Source organism: Danio aesculapii, chromosome 23 (assembly GCF_903798145.1).
Source record: "Danio aesculapii chromosome 23, fDanAes4.1, whole genome shotgun sequence".
NCBI classification, from domain to species: Eukaryota; Metazoa; Chordata; class Actinopteri; order Cypriniformes; family Danionidae; genus Danio; species Danio aesculapii.
The window spans coordinates 29,266,445-29,279,465 of record NC_079457.1 but is presented as its reverse complement, the minus strand read 5'-3'; the positions used below and the strand labels follow the sequence as shown (position 1 = coordinate 29,279,465).

Genomic DNA, 13,021 nt, shown 5'->3' with positions numbered 1-13,021 from the left:
GATAAAAATAAAATATAAGCAAACATAAATAAATTACATATATGCTTGCTAAGCTACATAAAATGCATAATACAAATCAATTTAGAAAAGAATATAAACCAAATAAAAAAATCTTTCAACACGGTTTAATATGAAGAACAGAAATATATATAAGAAAAATGAATAACATATTTGTGGTTTAAATAGTCTGTTAAATAAAAATAATAAACTATTTATAAAAATCACAAATAATTTATTAATAAAAACACTAATCTGACATTCATTAATTTAAAATATTAAAACACATTTACTTTAAAAATGTATAAAAAAAGCACAATACTTACATAATATTAAATTAAAACATCACATTTATGATAGAAATGTAAACAAGAGAATTACCTAATAATAATCAACATAAACTCACTTTAATAATATAAACTAAAATAATTATACTACTAGTAATAATATTATTTGATATTACTATCATAATGATTATTATTGAATCATACCTTTCAGATTTGACTTTGGTAATAAATGTATGTAAATAAACATTAAAATAATAATCTAATAATAATTATTTGAACGTGTAATTTTCACACTTAAAAAGCTATTAAAAAGAATATTAATGATCCCTCAAATTTTTTTATAGAAGTGAAATAATAAATGTGTTTTGTAAAGTTTGATTTGTTGAGATAAAAGCTGTAAAATGAGTGAGTCCAGCAGCGTTCACTGTTCTCTGTGTCTCCATAATCTGACAGAGGAATAACGTATAATGTCAACTAGTCTCTGCTGTTTATAATAATCCAAAGCATTGCTGTGAATTTACTGCAGTTTGAAGGAGAAACAGAAGCAGAAAGAAGAGTTGTATAAATGAAAGCTGGTGAAGATGTAGGCAGAGATTGAATAAAAGCCTCCACCCGTACGCCAGGGAAACACGTCCATCTCCCATAGTGGCGTACGAGCTTCGGGGGATCGTATGGGAGCGCAGAGCGCCTGTCGCCAGCCAGATCATCCGTATTCACACATGGAGATCTGGGGGACACCGGCGCCCCGCCCGAGCCACACCAGGCTCCTCCCACACATCCAATTAAGACTAGAAAATCAATAAGCTTTTATAGTACGTATACGAGAGTTACTTCTTCTGGACGGTGGCATTTTTTAAACTGCCGCTAATTACTGCCTACACAGAAGAAACACAGGTTTAAGAACAACATGAGGTTGTTTTTATGGTTGAAATAGTTGTTAATTGGCGTTTATACTCCTTTAAATAGCTAATTGTTCGCATTTCCCACAATGCATTGCGGCAATTAAAACACGATGTGTTATTCTGCGTTCCAAATCAGGATTTTCTCTACTTTCTTCTTGGAAATAATGTGGAGGATACAGAACAATGCATTAAAATGGAAGGTGGCACTCTGGGGTCAGAGGGGAAACATTTGCCCAACGTTAGATCCTCCGTTGGCCGTTTGATTGACAGGCGGTCCGGCCAATCACAACGGAGATATGCTTTTGCCCAACCCCGAGGACTACGGTTGACAGGATGGAAACACTTATAAAACTTATGTAAGGTATATTGAATGAAAAATTTTTTTAGGTCTTACAAATTCAAGTGACTTAAGTAAATCATCTTAAACTGTGACATATGCTGACTGGAACCTCATTCAGTATCATTTTATTTATGAGGTTGTGCTCAAGATGTTTCATAATTTGTTTTTATAATTTCATAAAAAGTAATATATTTAAATGAAAATAGCATATTTTGTCAATAATTTTAAATAATATTTAGCTTTTATTTCAGTTATAATTATAAAAAAAAAAAAAAAAGAATATACTGATGGGTCCTAAGAAATAAAACATTTATTTTTGGCATCACAAGCACTGATTTCAATCAGTGGTTAGTTTAGTATCTCTACATTAACAACACACTACTTACATCACAAAGCACCATCAGCGAACTGAAGGAATCTATCATGGTCAATACATTTCTAATACATGCACAGGAATACAGAACTTATTTAAGAGTGGAATGTATATACAACACAATTAAGCATATTCCTGAAAAGCATTTGCTATGCCAGCTGTGCTGTGTACATATCATTCATACCCACACAATAATACCCACATTACCTTCTTTAAAGGGGATCTATAAATAAGTCTCTGATGTGTCTAGAGTGTGTATGTGAAGTTTCAGCTCAAAATAACACAAATAATAATTTTAAAACTCTTTGATACAGAGGTGATTCACTATGACAGGGTGGAGCTATAACACCTGTGTCACAATATTTTATATATGAGATACAGATAATATGAGAACAGATTCAAAACTCTAATGGTGGATGGCTGCTTCTCACTCAGGGCTGTTTATGCTAATGAAGGAAAGATTATAAATAATAGGCGGGACTTTCCCCCTCTAATGACATCTACAAAAGCAGAATGTCAATCAAAGTGTTTCTGCAGACTGTTTTTATGAAGTGTAGTTATAAAAAAATAGAATTATTGAATTTTTACCATTTTTACCAGTAGAGACTGGCTATATTGACAGTATATATATATATATATATATATAAAACCTCTCATAAAAGTGATTTTTGCATTATAGGTACCATTTAAAGGGACGGGATACTATAATTTACCCCCCAAAAAAATAACATTTTGGCAACATTTAAAATGTGAAAAGAAAGTCTTGCAGGTTTAGAACAAAACAAAGGTGAATAAGTTACTGAATTTTAGTTTTTAGCTGAATTATTTACGGCCCCTTTGGAAAGTTTGACTTTACATTTGACAAATACTAAACAGCCAATAGAGGAAAACCTTATTGAGACCTAGTGCATTTTTCAAGTATTACAAAGCCAGAAAGGATCACAGATTTAGCCAAGGATGTTTAAGACATTGAGCTGCTGTGGCTCTTCGCTCTGGCAGGAAGTTCAACATTTGCAACAGGAAATCAGAGAAAAGTGACGCCTCTCTGAGGAGAAAGTGATATTTCTCCACCAGCACTTCATACAGTCCCCATGGACGAAGAACAGCGATTCGCCGCAGGTCACCTGTACAACCATCAACATGGAAAAACATTTTTTTGTAGCTTAATATTTTCATTTCAGTTTGGCGATAAACATAAAAATCACTCTTGCACTCAAATCACAGAAATAATCCACCGCAAGATAAATTAGATGAGAGAAATCAAGTCTCTTACTCACCCTTGCGGTTAAAATACTGATAAGAATATTTTCCAGACAGAGCCACGGAGACTGGGATCTTTCCCAGGAGCTCAATGATATGAGCCAGGTGGTCTGAGAATCGCAGAAATGGTTAACACCACTAATCGACACTCTTCTATCAACAACATGGAGGATGGATTTAACTGGTTTACCTTCCTCTAATGAGAAATTAGGTCCTGCTTTGGGCTCAAATAAGGAATCGCCGGTTGCAAGCTCAAATGCCTGTTGATAAAATTTTATTGAGCATAAATAAAAATGCATATATATATACATTATATTTTATAAGATGGTGTAAAACCTCAGCAAATGTTTTAAAGGTACACTAACCACATTTTGAAAGCACTAAAACAAACACGTCCACAACCTAACATGTCCTCATCTCTTTAAGAATATCAGAAGGGTATCAGAGGGTATCAGATATCCTTACTAGATTACAAGACACTTTATTTTTTAAATGGTAGCACTGCCTATGATACACTTGATAATGCTTTGAAATTGATTATTTTTGGGGGAGGTTTCACATAACAGTAATGTCCCCTTTAATTTGTTTTGTAAAGATCTAAAAATATTTTATAATAACAACTTTTTTTCTGTTCCAGATCGAAGGACCACAGTAATGATGCAGCTTTGTTTGGATGAGGATATGTGATGAAATGTGTGGCTTCAGTGAGAAGAACATAAAACAATACATAGCTGTACTTTACCAATATTAAATTTACATGGCAAAATGTAACAATATTTACGACTTTATAGATACTAATACGTTTGAATTTGTATAATTATTAGTGCAGCCATGTACTTTTTATAATGGTTCCCTTTGTGTCGTTTGCTTTTTTTAATAGAAGCATTACTGAGATAAGATTGACTAAATAACACTTTAAAGGGGACTTATCATACCCCTTTTCACAAGATGTAAAATAAGTGTCTAATGTCTGTGAGTACTATGAGTGTGTATGTGAGGTTTCAGCTCAAAATACCACACAATTACTTTTTTATAACTCTTTGAAACTGCCCCTTTGATTCAAATTCTGCAGAGCATAGCATAGCAGCACATTCAAAACTCGGATGGCTGCTTCTCACTCAGGGCTGTCTATGCTAATGAGGGAGAGATCAAAACTAACGAGATTAGAGCTGGCTATATTCACACAATGTTGCCGCACAACTGCTTAAACTCATTATAAAAAATGATTTTTGCATAATAGGGCTCCTTTAACGTTCCATTTTTTTAGTTTTGTTTCTGCTTTTTGTCTATCTCTAAATTTTATCTCTAGCCTTTAGTTACTGAATCCCTAAGGCCCAGGAGTCAGGGAGAAAGTGGAGTGGGATTTATAGAGATGAGTATTCATGGTATTGTGAAAAATATTTATTATTTAATGTTAGTTTGGTGTACATTCTCTTTGTTCCACTGGTTTTGTTTTGTCGGTGTGATAATCTCAAGTCTCTAGACCCCATTGAAGAATGTGGTAGATCCTGATTGGATGACTGCATTACTAATCATTAATTGGTTGTTTAAATGTGTATATAGGAGTTGTGCTAGTTGGGGGAAGACAGTGTGGTTAGTTTAATTTATAATGAATAATTAGCATTATTACTATTTTGTTGGTTGATCTATGTTTTATGTTGCAACTCAATTGAGCGGGTCGTAACAAATGAAATGTATCAAACTCCAGACAAACGTGTTTGCTCTGCACATGTCTGGAGAAGGAGATTTTGTGGCATTGATAATGTCAGCTTGCATATGGTTTAAACAACATTTACAATATTTTCACTAATGATTTACACATTGCACAATCCTACTTGAAAGAATCTATTTGGTTGAACATTAACGGTAGACTCACCAAGCAGGCCACACTCCAGATGTCAGCTGCAGGACCGTATTCAGAGCCCAGCAGGACCTCCAGAGAGCGAAACTGTCTGGTCTGGATCTCTTGACAGAAGTGTTTGTACTAGAACAACAAGAAAGAAAGTCAGAGAGGCTAATCAGGTTCAAACAACAGAGAATATTCATGCAGTATTCTTTAGTTTAGCAAAGAGTTATACAAATCCATTGATTGTGTCGTACCACCCAACATGAGCTGCCAAGATCTGCAATCTTCACTGTGATATCTTCCAAATTTCCAGGTTTTCCCGATTCTCCTGTATGAACGTAGATGACATCCATTTTACTTAATCCTTAAAATATACCAGTTTAGGGGATTATTGTAAAAATGTACATTTATTACACTGATGCTGTGGTCAGTGTTGGGAAGATAACCTGAAAAAAGTAATGAATTACTATCAAGTTGTATTTACTGTATATTACCTAATTACTTGATCTGAACAGTAATTTACTTACCCATAATTAATTTAATTACATTTATGTTATAAATTAAATGTATAATATACATTTAAAATGAATTGAATTTGATTAAATTTTAGTGATTTGATTACTTGACTCTGTGCTACTTAAAAACCCTACAAATCTCAATGCATCTACAAATTAAACCCTTAATTATTAAAAATTGAGTCAAACAGGAACTTTTTAGCTGTATTACAGATTTTTTTACAACTGCTGTGACAGTTTTTCCAATACATTTAACAAGTTTCCTAAACTCTTAACACAGTTAGCACATCTGTCATTGTAGGCTATACAATTAACACATTACTTGTTGCTTTGACACAAAATGCATCCGGTTGACACCAATTTAAAATGCTTGAACTTCTTTTACACACAACCTCAACAAAGAACAAAACAATGTAATTTTACAGTCAAATTTACAAATGCTTTCACACAGTCTGTCAGAACAGATAACATGTTGTCAACATCTCACAGCTGATTCCCATCTAGAAAGCACACTCATGTGTTGAGGTTTTTCTAATCACATGATCATACTGTATGTTCTAAAAGAGGACTCTTGAGGTTTTTGAAAGGAACAGTGAGCGCATGAAAGCACTCCGTCACCAATGCGTCCAGGTAAGGTTATGCAATACAGTCATTACTGTACTATACACAGTGTGTTTTGCAGTAAACTACTCTATAAACCTGGAGTTCATCAGTACGTACAATAGATATACAGTACAGTTCAACATTTACATGCACTGTGTCTAATTACTTTCAGAGAGTCATGGAATTGAAGGCCAGTCAAGTCCCACATGAAATATGTTAAAGAGGCTGGCTTCAACTTGGCCAAAAGATGCCTCTGTGGGAGAAACATAATAGGCCAAAGGGCCACAGTTACCGTGCCAGGCCAGAGAAGAAGAAGCTAGGCAAATGCAGAAGACCGGGCAGAATAGAAGATTAGATTGAAGATTGCAGTGCTTTTTCTGTTTGTATACAGTATCTTGCAGTAATGTCCTTTTGCAAATAAAGTCTGTACTGCAGCAATTCTGTGTCTGTATTTTATTTTTTACATAAACATGTACATTTTATAAAAGCTACTCTGAGATGGTCGTTCATTTTTGTATTGATATTCTACAGCAAAAGAAACAAAATTCATGCATTTACTAAACCCAACAAAACAAAATATAAATGCAGAGCTGACACACAAAACAATGCAGTTTCTGTTATGTCAGCAGATGAGAGTGTTTTTATTGTCAATGTGTTGTGATTGACTAAATGTTCCTGTTGGAAGAGAACATGTGTTAGTTTTGAACAATTATTTGCTTTTGAAACATGTTTGCAGTGTTTTGTTAGACATGGTGTATTGTGTGAGTTTATAATTGTATTCTGAATTTTAGTTTTAGGCTTTAGTTTACAATGTGTGATTTTGAGCATGAAATTGTTTTGTCAGTTGTGTGTTTTAGGTGTGTTGCTGTGTTAAGAGTTTAGAAAACTTGCTAAATGTATTGAAAAAAACTGTCATAGCCATTGTAAAAAACTGTAAACAGATGTAATACTAAAAAGAATAGTTCACAATATCAGTTTACTAATAGCTAAGTATCAAAATATGAAATGTTTAAAAATAATAGCATTTCATATATACTACATTGTAATATACATTCAACAGCCATTTTATTAGGTACACCTGTGTGTTGATGCCAGAGGTCAGAGGAGAATGGCCAGACTGGTTCGAGCTGATAAGGCAACAGTAACTCAAATAACCACTCGTTACAGCCGAATTATGAAGAAGAGTGTAGAAAGGTTCTTTGTGTGAGAAGAAGAAGACAGGGTCGGCGATAAGGTAAGTGATAATTTTATTTGTGTTTTTCTTTTTCTCTGTGTGGCTCAACACAAGGCTCAAAGGGGCCGCTTGTAGCTCAGCTCTCTCTCTCCCGACTGGTCTCTCTCGCTCCCTTAAGAAGGCGTCTCTCCGGCCCAATCACTAGAGAAAGCAGGTGTTATTAATTATTTCTGATTGGGCTACTAACCAGCCGCCGGTGTCTCCACTCGCTCTCCCCACTTTCTGGGTGTTCGGCCACGCTCTCCCCACCACAAAGAGCTTCTATGAATGCACAACATGTCAATGCTACAAACAATGCTACAGCAGCAGAAGACCACACCGGGTGCCACTCCTGTCAGCTGAGAACATGAAATTGAGGCTACAATACGACTCAACAACATTGGACAATAGAAGATTGGAAAAACGTTGCCCGTTCTGATGAGTCTCGATTTCTGCTGCGACATTTGGATGGTAGGTTCAGAATTTGGCATCAACAACATGAAAGCATGGATCCATCCTGCCTGGTATAAAAGGTTCATGTAGGTGGTGGTGGCGTGGGGAATCTTTTCTTTGCACACTTTGGGCCCATTAGTATCAATTGAGCATCGTGTCAATGTCACAGCCTACATGAGTATTGTTGCTGACCATGTCCATCCCTTTATGACCACAGTGTACCCATTTTCTGAAGGCTTCTTCCAGCAGTATAAAGCATCAGTCATAAAGTGCTAATCATCTCAGACTGGTTTCTTGAATTCACTGTACTCAAATGGCCTCCACAGTCACCAAATCTCAATCCAATAGAGCACCTTTGGGATGTGGTGGAACGAGATTCAAATCATGGATGTGCAGCCGACAAATCTGCAGCAACTGCGTGATGCTATCATGTCAATATGGACCAAAATCTCAGAGGAATATTTCCAGCACCTTGTTGAATCTATTCCAAGAAGGATTAAGGCAGTTCTGAAGGCAAAAGAGGGTCCAACCCGGTACTAGTAAGGTGTGCCTAATAAAGTGGCTAGTGAATGTATGTCTGGCTGAATTCGCAGTTTATTTAGCTTGTGCAATTTTCAGACAAATTAATGCTCCTTTAGTTGAAAAATAGAATCATTCTGCAAAATATATTTTTAGTATTTTACTTTATACAGATATGTTAAAGACAATATTTAAGGCAAGTAAATTATATATGAAACTGTAATTAAATGACCTAAAATTAAATATTCATCCAGTGAATAAGACATTTAATCACAATAACTATTTACTTTGTAACTAAATACACCCAACACTAGTTGTGATTTACTGAATTCACATTTAATGATTTTCTTACCAAGACCCTGGAGTACTGTGTTTCTAATGGCTGAAGAGGAATAAGTGTGTATATCTCCTCCTGGTGGATAAGGTGTGAAAGACAGCAGTATATTCTCAGGCTTGATGTCTGTGTGAATGATTTTACAGTGGCTGTGAAGATAATCCAGACCCTCCAGTACCTGAAACACAAACGCTTTTCATGTGTTATAAAGGTTTACATGGTCTTTTTAAAGACATTAAAATCTCAATGAAATGATAAAAAGCATCTTACCTGAGTGATGACGTGTTTGACACAGGAGAGAGACAGACCTGGATTACCGAAACACATCTGCCAACAGCGCAGGTCTGGCCCCAGAAGCTCCAACACCAAACAAATATCTACATTGTGGTCAAGAATCAACTAGTAACTTAGAAAGTGTAGCTAAAATTGCAAACAGATTTGAAATGATGAGTTCATATAACACCCATGGGTTTTAAACAAAGAGTGTGACATTTCAATGTATTAATTCACTTGTGGTTCTACACTTGTTTTTCCTTTACAAAATTTTGCACTATATGAAAGTGTTTCTGCCACATACTAAAAAATTAGTAAGGCAATTTCTTTTTATCTCACAATTCTTACCTTTATTTAAACATTTGCCAGTTTATAGGCCTTTTAATTTGACACAATTATCAACTAAAAACTTAATTTGGACATTCATTAGCACCAAAACCATTTGGTCAAAACAGGTATCCATTTTTTTTTTCTTCAAAAATGATACTGTTACTGTCTAGTCTAGTAGTTACATGCAGGAGTGTATAACAAGTATGAGCAAGGACAAAGTGTGCAATCTAAAGATGTGAAAAATATTATTTCAAGTCCAGTGTTGCTTCATTTTACAGGCCTATATGATATTATGAAAGGATACGGATCCCGTTTACACCAGCTAACTTAAACTCATCCAGTAAGTGCACTATACGTCCTTTAAGTGGGTTACGGGCTGTGGGACCACTGGCCTGGAGATACAGAAAATTTTTTGAGACTTACGGACACAACAGAAAGAGAAAGATAGAGAGTAAGATCCACTCACACATCGCAGTAATGTGAGTTCATCTTGGCCAGCCTGAGTGAAATCCAGCTCTCCGCTCTTCAACACCTTCACTGCCACATGACTGCCTGACCTGCAAAACCACAGAGAATAACTTAATACATGTTTCACATGCTTCCAGTAGTGGTAAACATTGGTAAACACTCACTGGACAATTTAGTATCTGCACTTTAACGCAAATATCTAATCAACCAATCAGATGGCAGCAACTCAATGCAAGTCAGGCATATGGTAGATAATGGTAGGTACCATCAGCAGAAGTTCAAACTGAGCATCAACATGAAAAGAAGGATGATTTAAGTGACCTGGCATGGTTGTTGGTGCCAAATGGGTTGGTCTGAGTTTTTTTTGTCTACTTGAATAGTCTAAAAAGACAAAAAATGCCTAGTGAGTGGCAGCTCTGTGAGCAAAAATTACTTTAAATAACTAGCACTTCTTGTATTTATTGCCTCTTCTTGTTGAATCGCTGAATTGGTCTCAATGTGATGCAAACACATGAAAGCATGGATCCATCCTGACTTATATCAACAATTCAGGCTGTTTCTGTGGTGTAACAGTGTGGGGTAGGGGAATTTCCTGAAACATTGTGGGTCCATTGCTACCATTTGAGCATGGTTTACTACACCACAGTGTTTCTGAGTATTTATTTTTTCATCATGTGATGGCTAATTTCAGCAGAATAACATACCATGTCACATAGCTCAAATCATCCTAAACTGGATTCTTAAACATGTACATGAGTTCACTTCATTCTTAACCAAACAGTTATCAGATCTCAATCAAATAAAGCTCCTTTTAAGAAAAAAAATTTCACGACTGTGTGATTTTGTCATGTCAATATGGCTCAAAAATCTCCAAAGAATGTTTCCAGCACCTTGTAGATTCTCTCACAAAGTATAAAATAAGTTCTGAAGGCAAAATGGGATCCAACCTGGTACTGGCAAGGCATACCTTATAAAGTGCCCAGTGAGTGTAAATACTGTAGGGTGTAAATTCAAAATTTCAGTACCCTGAGGTCAACGCAGAGCCATACAGTAGAGAAATAACCCAACCCAGCTTTGATAACACCTTGTATCTCTTATATAAAGAACGCTCTCCAACTTGGACTGGGTGATATCCACCTATAGACACATAAGTCAGTGTAAGATGAACTTAATTTGTTAACAATGTTAATGTGAAGATGTACTAATTTGCAATGACTTGCCGTAGCAGTAATCATCTTGGATCTTCATGTTCCTCTGCATAATCAGGTTGTTTCCTAATGTCTCAGGGATTTCAGGCTTTAAGTCCATTACTACATGAGATCTGGATTAGAACAAAACACACAAATTGTTTTAAATGTGACATATTATAATTCACCGTGGGACGTATTCCCAGTCAAAACTCTGTTTGGTTTCAGCTTGACAATGAAGAAGAATAACAAAATATATTTTTGACTATTTACATTGAAACAAGCAACACAGACTCATTCTGAAAAACGTTACCCCTGTAAACATTTCTGGAGAGCGCCAAATATGTCCAGGAGCTATGTTTTTTTGTTGACAGTGTTTGTAGTCCACCAGAGGCCGCTGTGCATGCTTTTTTCAGATCTTAAATTTCTCTCGCGCAGTGCCATTCAGACCTGCTCTTCTTCGCGTAAATCACCGAAGCCGCTGTTGATTGACTGACTGACCGACTGAGTGACTAAAACCTTTTTCCAATCAACAGTGTTTCAAAAGCAATACAGAAAGGTAAGCCCCTCATGGCCGATTGATTTTTTACCACATTTTCAGATTTTTTTATTTACTTGTTTATTTTTTGCCTTGTTTTACCTGCTTTCTGAAACCGTTCTTCGCTGATTCAAACACCCCGTCATCACTGGCAACTCCTCTCAGCATTCTCAAGTCCGCCGACATATGCTACGAGCCACTTTACAAATTGGTAACAGCGGAAAAACCGTCTAAAAGTTAAGCGTGAAAAGGAGCGGCATCATACTGCTCCGTAGCGTTCGTTTTAAAGACAAAATGCAGCCATATGTACCTCTGGCTAAATAATTCGCGCTCTCCAAAAATTTACACTACATATTAAGAATGAGCCTATTTTGCAAACAAATGTAAAGGAAAGGTATTAGCTCTGAACAAAATAAAGCAACAGAAATCTAAAATGACAGAAAAATAACGATTTTGAATTCAAACAAATGAAAGCAAAGTAAGGGATAGTTGCAAAATATTACACGTGAACAATACAAACCAAAACAAAATACCAAATAAAACAAAAACCAAAACAAACAAACAAACAAGCAAACATTCAAATAAACAGAACATAAGCTAATAGTAACTGTGAACAAAAATAAAACAAATCAAACTAATACAAATACAAAAATACATCAAACATTCAGTTGATTTTTGGACAACAATATGAACACAATGATTGACATTTAAAACAAACAGAGGAACGAGGGTCACCAAATAGCACAACATTTAAATAGTTGCTGTGAAAAAATAAAAACCAAACAAAACAAAAACAATACAATTAAAAAAAAAAAACAGCAAACATCCAAGTATTATATACATTCTAAAAATCATATTGACTTTATTGTAACTATTAATAACTCAGCGGTTGCTGATGTCATGGAGCATATACAAAAGACTAAATCTGTGCTGTGTATTTTTAAACAACATTCAGTTGAGTTGGAAGTAGAGCTCTTCTATCCTGACACATTTGGCTCACCAAGGGTCAGATAAGCCAGAACCGCATTTAGATCTTGACACCCGCTGCTGTGGGAGTTTACTGCAGGATCTCAACCATGACCTGAAAATATCATGACACTTTTTGCCTGTCACACAGGAATTCAGATGCCAACATCAGGGATGTATTCCCACAGCCAAACTCTGTTTGATTTTAGCTTGACTGATCCTTTAATGAAACACACAATGAAGCTACATATAGTGTGTAATATCATATGAACATGGTACACATACAATATAAATCATTTACAGGGGTTATATGTAGCATTCAGGCCACATTTAAGTCATTTTAGTCAAAAAGTATTGCTTGTGTTTGTTCTACATACAGTTGAAGTCAGAATTATTAGCCACCCTGAATTATTGAACATTTCTAAACATAATAGTTTTAATAACTCATTTCTAATAACTGATTTATTTTATCTTTGCCATGATGACAGTAAATAATATTTGACTAGATATTTATCAAGACACTTCTATACAGCTTAAAGTGACATTTAAAGGCTTAACTAGGTTAATAAGGTTAACTAGGCAGGTTAGGGTAACTAGGCAAGTTATTGTATCACGAT

At 35.4% G+C, this 13,021-nt stretch overlaps 1 protein-coding gene across 1 annotated transcript; it reads right to left on the bottom strand.

Moving 5' to 3' along the window:
- Nucleotides 1-2,554: 2,554 nt before the first annotated feature.
- Nucleotides 2,555-11,021, bottom strand: si:ch211-220i18.4 (SRSF protein kinase 1). The gene is made up of 11 exons (XM_056449634.1): nucleotides 10,934-11,021; nucleotides 10,739-10,850; nucleotides 9,712-9,802; nucleotides 9,550-9,637; nucleotides 8,913-9,019; nucleotides 8,661-8,820; nucleotides 5,260-5,333; nucleotides 5,036-5,143; nucleotides 3,350-3,419; nucleotides 3,177-3,269; nucleotides 2,555-3,023 (listed from the first exon to the last, which is right to left on the bottom strand). The coding sequence occupies exons 1-11, from the start codon at nucleotides 11,019-11,021 to the stop codon at nucleotides 2,839-2,841; spliced, it is 1,176 nt and encodes a 391-aa protein (XP_056305609.1). The 3' UTR covers nucleotides 2,555-2,838.
- Between the last annotated feature and the right edge of the window lie 2,000 nt (nucleotides 11,022-13,021).

Coding starts and splice junctions, on each gene's coding strand:
- si:ch211-220i18.4 (XM_056449634.1), bottom strand. CDS start 11,021: ATGGACTTAAAGCCTGAAATCCCTGAGACATTAGGAAACAACCTGATT. Junction 9,020..9,549: donor AGCTGGTGTAAACGGGATCC/GTATCCTTTCAT, acceptor ACCACAATGTAG/ATATTTGTTTGGTGTTGGAG. Junction 3,024..3,176: donor TCAGTATTTTAACCGCAAGG/GTGAGTAAGAGA, acceptor ATGGTTGTACAG/GTGACCTGCGGCGAATCGCT.